Consider the following 8,754-nt stretch of genomic DNA (forward strand, 5'->3'; position numbering starts at 1 on the left):
GTTGAAGCAATAGCCTAACAATTAATAATAAATAGTCATAAAATTTACTAGCACCACAGGATTCGAGCCCTTGACCTAACAAAAGGCTAAACGCCCGCCTAGCCAACTGCACTAAACCAACACATGTTAACACTTCTGTGTTTCATTTACTAATACTTTAATTTGTTCTATATATACATATATACATACAAGGATAATATAGGGGTAGGGGTAGGGGTAGGGGTAGGGGTGGGGGTAGGGGGTGGGGGGGCAGCTGCCCCCATGCTGGCTCCGCCCCTGAATAATAGTAAAGGTAAATTAAAAATGGAACGGAAATATTTTAATAATAATATCTACATCATCAATTAAAAATGGAACGAAAATTAGGTAAAAAATAACACTGCATTTGATATTCTAATTCACTAATTGACTGAAAATAAAAAAGAATAATTGGCTGAAAATGAATATGATATTACTAATTGATTGAAAATATACAAGTATAACTAATTGAGTAATATTCTACCATTATATATTTTCACCAAAGTAATCCGTCCTGATAGATTGAAGGTGTTAGTTCTAGGCGAAGATGAACAAGATTGTGTTGCCACTACCATTGTCGTCTACAAAGAGGTTTAAATATAATCGGTGATATTAAGTTTTTTTTTTTAAATGAAAAATTTGCTATATATCTAGACAAAAAACACATATCTTCCATACAAATGAATAAGGATAACAATTCATTTATATAACTGAGTTGTTAGAGAACGAGCACATTTGACTAATTTATGAAAATACTAAACAATGATAAATAAAATCTTCAAAGTTATAGCACCGCATGCTTACATCTAGACATTAGCTATTAATTTGATCAAATATTTGCACAAATTCAAGCAATGATAACATCAAAATTGCACTATATAATATTTGATGTTCTAATTTAAATAATTATATATTAATTTATATATTCTTAATATATTACAACAAATCTATTCCGTGCATCGCACGGGTGCAAATACTAGTATATATAAAGATAAATGTGTAATTCAACTATCAGTTTTGCCTTTTAATTGATACGGAGCAAATGCTTCATAAGTTATTTTTCATATTGTTGAGCATATAATATATAAACATTTACATATTGTTGAGCATATATAATATATAAAGCTAAATGTGGATTTAAAAAAAGGTATGTACATAAAGTATATACACAAAAAAAATTTGAATGTGAGAGTAAAAGTTGACAGTAAAAAATATGAGTACATACATTATTTTTTTTTTTCAAATATGCTTTGTATTCATTATAGTAGTAATATTCAGTTTAGAACATGTTAGGTATAAACTTGCATTAGTTAAGAAAAAAGAAAGGGAAAAGAAAAATGGAGAAAAGAAATAGACGGGACAATTTGATTTAAGTTGATTAGATTGTTAATTTGATAATCACAAGATAGTAATTACGAATTTCACTAGTCACCAAAAAATAAACATATATTAAATTAAATAATATAATAGCTAGTAAAATAAGAGTATATATATTATAGCTTTATTCGTTCAAATTGTATTATAGGTTGATTATGTTCATTTGAGTTGAGAAAACCATGTCCAATGGCAATCAAGTAAATTTTAAAGCCCAAAAAACATTGGGCCAAAATTGACTTCAAAACCCTAAATGTGAAAGCCTAAAAAACCGTTGGGCCCAAATTAACTTCAAAACCCTAGTTCCGTAAATCACGTTGTATATATTCAGCAACCCACCATAGATCCGCAGCTCTCCATCTGCCCTGCAACTTTTTCCGGCGACATATCAATACTCGTGAGTTCTCCTCTTTCAATTCATATCAGATTTATATCGCAAGTGAATCCTATTATCTTACTGAGAAATCTCGAATACTGAGTTCAAAATCATGCTTTTATGGTTGTCATAGTGTTATGAACTCGTGCTTGGGTTATGCTCATTGTGTTATGATGTCGTGAATTTATTAAATTTGTCTTTCCCTTTTTACGTTTTGGGATTTACGTGATGCATTTTTTTTACAAGATTTTTTTCTGTGTGAATTATTGGATTGTGATTAATACAAAATATAGTACCTTGATTTCATTTGAAATTTGTGCCAGTCAACTCCATCTGTTTGTGGTTCAATTTAGTGATTTACTGGTTATATGTGAAGTTTTCTTCCTTCTGGAACATATAACTGCGAATGTTTCTTAACTGAAGAAAATTATATTTTAGTGCTGTTTTAATGTTCTTGTCAGAATCAACTATCAACTATTTGTTTAGGTCAGAATTTGAGATTAGAAGTAGTCTTCAGTATTAGTCTGAAACTGTTCTACTGAATAAGCCTATAATTAGCCATATTCAACTTAGGATAGATGTTTTGGCATAAATATCCTTTAAGTGTGTTTGGAAAGCAAGGAAAATGACTTCTAGAAAATGTTTTCTAGAAGATGAGAGTCATTTTTCAGAAAACATTTTCCTTTCCTGTGTTTGGTTGCATTTCAGACAAGGTGTGTTTGGTTCATTTTCTGGAAAAATCCAGTCACAAAACACTTTAACAATATCCAATCACAAATTGCTTCTAATTTCTATTCAAAACAAACATTGTCATCCTATTTTCATCCATAGACAATCCACGCGTATAGCCCAAAATTCAAATGAATCCATAACACTCATTTACAGATAGATGGAAAGCAAAATCAAAGCAGATTTATATAAAAAAATTAAAAAATTAAATAACATTGGTTTCCCAAGCTTTGTATTCAATGAAGTTGAAGGCAGAATAACAGAGATATAAATACACGTAGTTTAGCAGGAAAATAGAAACAGCCTGTAAGACTTCTAACTGCACACTTATTTCTAACTACTCAATACGGAGACTGGTTTCCGGTTCGAAGTGGACTGGTTTCTGATGCGGAAACCAGCCAGCAAGTTTCTGGCTGTGGGTTTTCCTCCCCACAGCTGGAAACCGTCTCCGGTGACTGAGATCTGCCACTGAAAAAAAATTCAAAACAAAAAAAAAAGAGGAAAAATACCTTGGTGGATACTGTGGATGTAGTAGTGGCAGTGGAAGGTGATGAAAAGGAAGATGGTGGCAAGAAGATGAAAGAGAAGGTATGCTGGTAGTGAGAAGATGAAAGCCGCTGGGGCCTGGTGTGTCTTGTGGTAAATGACTTCCCCCAATAAAGAGGGGAAGTCATTTTCCTGAACAACATAGCCAATTTTCCATTGATCAGAAAACATTTCCCTTTGACTTTAATTTTCCCCTTCTTGTCAAACACTGGAAACCTGGCCCGGGTTTCCGAACGCACCCTAAGTTTTGCTTGTCATCTTACACTCTAGTAAATAAAATTCTGCTCCTATTGTATTTTCAGCATTGGTTACAGTTGAAGATTTAAGTGGCCTTCATTCATTTTCATCAAGTCTTTTATTGTGTAAACTAAGATTTTTTTGGGCATTTAGATGGCTAACTATACAAGTTAAAAATTTTATGATGATCATTAAGACCTTATTATTTGATACAATTGCCATTCAAAAGTATCAGGCTGGAGAATGACTAAGCTAAGACATTGAGGATAGAAAGTATAATTCTCTTGCATTCTATACCTTTGTCATAGTAATACTGAATTTGATTTGATATGATGATTGATAAAATAGGTTGTTTGTTGAGGCTTAAGAAAGCTTATCAAGATGCAGAATGACGAGGGACAAAACATGGATCTTTACATTCCCAGGAAATGGTACTTTATACTTTGAACATAGCTAGATTTCTTACAATTTTATGCAATGGGTTGTTTTTACTGATTTTGTTTTACTTTGATTTTACTTGAAGTTCTGCAACTAATAGGCTGATTACCTCAAAGGATCATGCCTCTGTTCAGATTAACGTTGGGCATTTGAATGAGAATGGTGTGTATGTGGGAAATTACACCACTTTTGCTCTTTGCGGCTTTGTTCGTGCTCAGGTATTTTCTTGCTTCATTAATATCTTAATTCTCTGTTAGCTATTAAAATTATCTGAGAGGCGACTGGATGCTTCCATATTATATGGAACTGTTAGGTGACCACTCATTATAATTCAAGCTTGAGATGTTCATATCTATTTTGTATGTAATTCTCAATATTGAAATCTTAAAATGACTTTCCTTCTAGGGGGATGCTGACAGTGCTTTGGACCGCTTGTGGCAGAAAAAGAAAGTTGAAACAAGACAGCAGTAGAATGATAATTTTTAGTCAGTTTTGGCTATATTTAAACTGTTGAGGGATATGCCCATTTTTCAGTCTTGAAAAACTAATTAGGTTAAATCCATCCTTGAAGAACATATGCTGAGATGACAATTTTTGTTTTCAACTTTTGCATTTGGTAATTTGGATCATTCTTCTTTGCAGAGAATTTCTACTATTTGATTATTAGATTAACTCTGCACCCTGAATACTTGTGTATATGTATGTACGGTTTAATAGTGCATATTGTAATGGCAAAAAGAAAAAGAATAGTGCATATTGCAATAACAAAAAAGGGAAGGACAAAAATGACTATATGGAAATAATTGAAAAATAAAAAATATAATACTTTTAAGGGAAAATTGCACTTTTCGTCCCTAAGTTATAGGGATTGACGTTGCATTTTTCGTCCCTGAGTTATAAAGTAATTGTAGGATTCATCCCTAAGTGTTGGTCATGTTCACTTTTCATCCTTAAGTTATCATTGACGTTGCACTTTTCGTCCCTGAGTTATACAAAAATTGCAAATTTCGTCCCTAATCACTACTACATAAATGGTATACTACGTCACTTAATAGACGACGATTTTTTAAATAACCGTCATCTAATATATTGTGTTATACTACGTCACTTAATAGACGGCGGTTGTTTAAATAACTGCCGTATATAGTTGACATACACGGAGGTTGTTTAACCGCCGTATATAGTTAACATACACGGAAAGTGTATATTTACAATGGCAGTCACTTACACGCGTGACACTTCGAAAACCGCCGTGTATGTGTAAAAAAAAAAACAGTAGGTGGTTATTTAAAGTGTATGACGTAAATAAATTAATTAAGGTATATACGACTTATATTTAAAAAACCGCCATCTATTAAGTGACGTAGTATAACAAAATATACTAGACGGTGGTTATTTGAAAAACATCCGTCTATTAAGTGACGTAGTATATCATTTATGTAGTAGTGATTAGGGACGAAATTTGCAATTTTAATATAACTAGGGACGAAAAGTGCAACGTCAATGATAACTTAGGGACAAAAGGTGAGCTTGACCAACACTCAGGGACGAATTCCATAATTACTCTATAACTTAGGGACGAAAAGTGCAACGCCAATGATAACTTAGGGACGAAAAGAGAGCATGACCAACACTCAGGGACGAAATCTACAATTACCCTATAACTTAGGGACGAAAAGTGCAATTTTCCCTACTTTTAATTATCTATATTCTTTTGTTTTTTTAACATTTATAAGGCTATAACAATTTAATTGATTCTACACCTTAGGCTAAACTCTGAATAATATTTAATTTGAATGGTGTGGTGTTTAATACTAGTGATAAGATTTAAACTTGTAATAGGAATGGTATGTAAAAAAATTAGAATATAAATTTTCTAGAATGAAAAATTGAAATGACAATGTGATTCATATCTTAAATCATTATTGTTGTATTGCATTTTATGTTCAATTGAAATTTTAGTTCATACTCATTATTTTAGACAAAATTTTATTGTAAAAGGTTATGTGATAAGAGAATTAAAAGTAAAAAGAAAAACAAACTAAATGCAATGAACAAATTTATGTACAATAAAATTTTATAAATATATATAGGGTATTTATTTATATAATGGGGACATGGGACTCCGGAGTCTATTTTATTGGGAAAGTCTTGGCTCAAGCAGGGTGTTCATTTTTGTTGCCAAAGAAACGATGAAGCTTGGAGCAAAATATTATAACAATTGTTATTGTTACTAGGGACATCAAACCCACAACTTCAAGTATAACAACACAAGTTCTAAACCATCAAGCTACTCAAAATCTTGTATACTAGAAAGCAGGAAACTATGAGAGTGCAATCTTAAGTATAACAACACAAGTTTCAAGTGCAATCTCAAGTATAACAACACAAGTTTCAAACCACCAAGCTACTCAAAATCTTGTGTATTAAAAAGCAGGAAGCTCTACTTATATATGGGGTGTGCTGGAAGCAAAGTAATAGAGGGACCATCAGTGAATCCTTCAACAATATAAATAGGCATCATTCCTTCCCTTTAAAGGGCACCCTTGGCTTACCAAATCCCTTCTAGTCCTTTGATATAAGCCTTCTCCCTCTTGTTGGCATACCAGGGTTTGAGTTCTATTGGTAACATATTTAGTTTAATTTTATTTATTATTCGGATCGCTATTTTGGGTCCTATTCCATTCCTTAAGGCTATAGTATTTATTATTTATGTTTTCTTTGAAACATCGTTTTTGGCCAATATCTCGGGATTCGTATGTACTATTTTGAGCCTAGCACCCCGGGTAATAAAGCTACTATTTTACTACCACATGTCCTGTATCTCTATTTCCGGTTTATGGTGGACCCGGTTCCAACAAAACCATTATTGGCGCCGTTTGTGGGGAATACTCCGAAAAGCATGCGTTCTTAGTTTCTACACGTTGTTGGTATAGTAGCATGGAAGATTCATCATTCTTGAATACTCTAGCTAGGAAGATAGTTCTTAAGTAAACCTCGGTTTCACCATTTGACTTGGGATCTAGTATTTTAAGAAGTAGGTCTCATATAGAAGCCATGATCAAGTAAAAAAAATCTTTTAGATTATATTGTTTGAAACCTAGGTCTCATATACGAAACTTGAGACTCAAGAAAAACAAAGGAACATTTGATCGAAATCCCCAAATATGTGAATAAGATTTTCCTAAAAAATTTTGATTTTCCTTAACAAAGCAACAATGATTATCAAACCAGAACTTTTGAAATATAAGATGTTAAATTTCACAGGTTATTTTGATGAAAATTTACTAATTGTGTAATTTGAGATTTTTAATTAGTAAAATAGTCGTGTAAACTCTATAATAGTTTTTTCAAGAATAGTGTAAGGCAATTGATGGAAATTTTAGTATTTATTCATGACTAGATATTCTCTCATCTTCCCTCTTAATAACCAGAGTAAAGAAAGTAGTTACAAGATGTTTGTATAACTTCATGATTATTTCCCTAATGATAGTAATACACTAATACTTTAAATTTAATATTTAAATTAATCACAAATAAACTATTTGTAAAATTGATCAAGATATTTTTTTTTGAGTACTATTGATTTTATTACAATGTAGTATCTGTTCATAACTACTTTCTCAATGTACTGAAGCACAAATATATTAAAACTAGTCGCATATCTTTATCCAAATATATCTTCATGAAAGGATCGGATTTGCTAGTCTATTGGTCCTTGGCCAAAATTTTATTTTGATTCCTAAAGATCTTCTGGAACATCTACCAATATCTCAATATCTACTGTTTTGAAAGATCTTCCAACTCTGAACTCTCCAAACCCAAAGTCTATTTTTGGGGAGGTATTTTGATTTTTCAAACTAAACTCTATATTTTCTGGGAACATCAATTATTAAAACCTAATCAATCCCACAAAAGAGAAGATAACCAACAATCTTGATCAACAAGTATTAAATTCCTACCAAGCATAAAATAATATTTTCAACCCACATCACCAAAATGTTATTTATGCGTCTGGTAGACATGCCTAAACATATAAATTCAACTATTTATTACATAAATATCCAACAAAGGCAGGGACTTAGAAAGAGTATTACTCCAGGAACTTAGAAACTCCTCGATTATCTTAAGTTAAAGTTTTTGTTGAACATTTTAAAGTGAACTACTAAAGTAAAATGTTCTCCACACAATACTAAAAGATTATGTAAGCTTTCAGTAGACATGTCAGAACACATAAATTTAACTATTTACTATATAAATATCTAACAAAAATTTAACTATTTACTATATAAATATCTAACAAAGACAATGGCTCGCAGAAAGTATTATTTATGAACTTTAAAACCCATGACCTTTGATCTAGCTCTGATATCCATGTGCTCCATCTCAACTAAAAGCCTAAACTGATAGTGATTATATGCTTAAGAATCCATACATACATTTTTTTTTAATAAAATTTGTCTCTTTTTTTTTTTTTGAAAACAATTTGCCAACTTCGCTACCTACCTAACGCATGAAATACTCATCATCCAGTCCTTATCTATGGATCTTGTTTTATAAATTGTTTTTGTTTAATGTATGGATTATAGAACGTGGTTGGTGATAAATATTCTCGTTATTTGTTTTTCTAAATGGAATTGATCCTTAGTTCCAAATGTTTATGGCTTTATTCTCAGTATCTAATTTCATGTATTGGGTCTAATTCCATCTTATTTAATGGCATAGGGTATAGGAATAAAACTATAAAAGGTTAAACAAAATCATGGATTTCTCCCTTTAACCTCATTATTCCCTTTTATAGGGAAACACACACCCCTTTGCATTTTACGTGCTTGGAAGTTGCAAAGTTCGAAACTATTTCCTAACACACACACGCCCCACCCCCCAAAAAACAAATAAAACTTTTTGAAAAGCCCTATACTTTTCTGTATGCCAATGAGATTTATATCGTATATATAATGTTTACTAGGGAGAATAAGTATTTTTGTCTCTAATTATTTAATTTTTGGAGGTATTGAGTAATAAAATAACTATTA

At 31.6% G+C, this 8,754-nt stretch overlaps 1 protein-coding gene across 1 annotated transcript; it reads left to right on the forward strand.

The window, feature by feature from the left end:
• Positions 1–1,683: 1,683 nt before the first annotated feature.
• LOC109176175 (40S ribosomal protein S21-like) lies at positions 1,684–4,384 on the forward strand. The gene is made up of 4 exons (XM_019325617.1): positions 1,684–1,789; positions 3,629–3,711; positions 3,804–3,936; positions 4,124–4,384. The coding sequence occupies exons 2-4, from the start codon at positions 3,662–3,664 to the stop codon at positions 4,187–4,189; spliced, it is 249 nt and encodes an 82-aa protein (XP_019181162.1). The 5' UTR covers positions 1,684–1,789; positions 3,629–3,661; the 3' UTR covers positions 4,190–4,384.
• Positions 4,385–8,754: the final 4,370 nt, after the last annotated feature.

Source organism: Ipomoea nil, unplaced genomic scaffold (assembly GCF_001879475.1).
Source record: "Ipomoea nil cultivar Tokyo-kokei standard unplaced genomic scaffold, Asagao_1.1 scaffold0688, whole genome shotgun sequence".
Classification (NCBI taxonomy): Eukaryota; Viridiplantae; Streptophyta; class Magnoliopsida; order Solanales; family Convolvulaceae; genus Ipomoea; species Ipomoea nil.

What these genes read in the sequence shown, in the direction of transcription:
- LOC109176175 (XM_019325617.1), top strand. Translation starts at nt 3,662, where the DNA reads ATGCAGAATGACGAGGGACAAAACATGGATCTTTACATTCCCAGGAAA. An exon ending in CTTTACATTCCCAGGAAATG is followed by an intron (nt 3,712 to 3,803) that starts GTACTTTATACT and finishes TTTTACTTGAAG; the next exon opens with TTCTGCAACTAATAGGCTGA. An exon ending in GCGGCTTTGTTCGTGCTCAG is followed by an intron (nt 3,937 to 4,123) that starts GTATTTTCTTGC and finishes CTTTCCTTCTAG; the next exon opens with GGGGATGCTGACAGTGCTTT.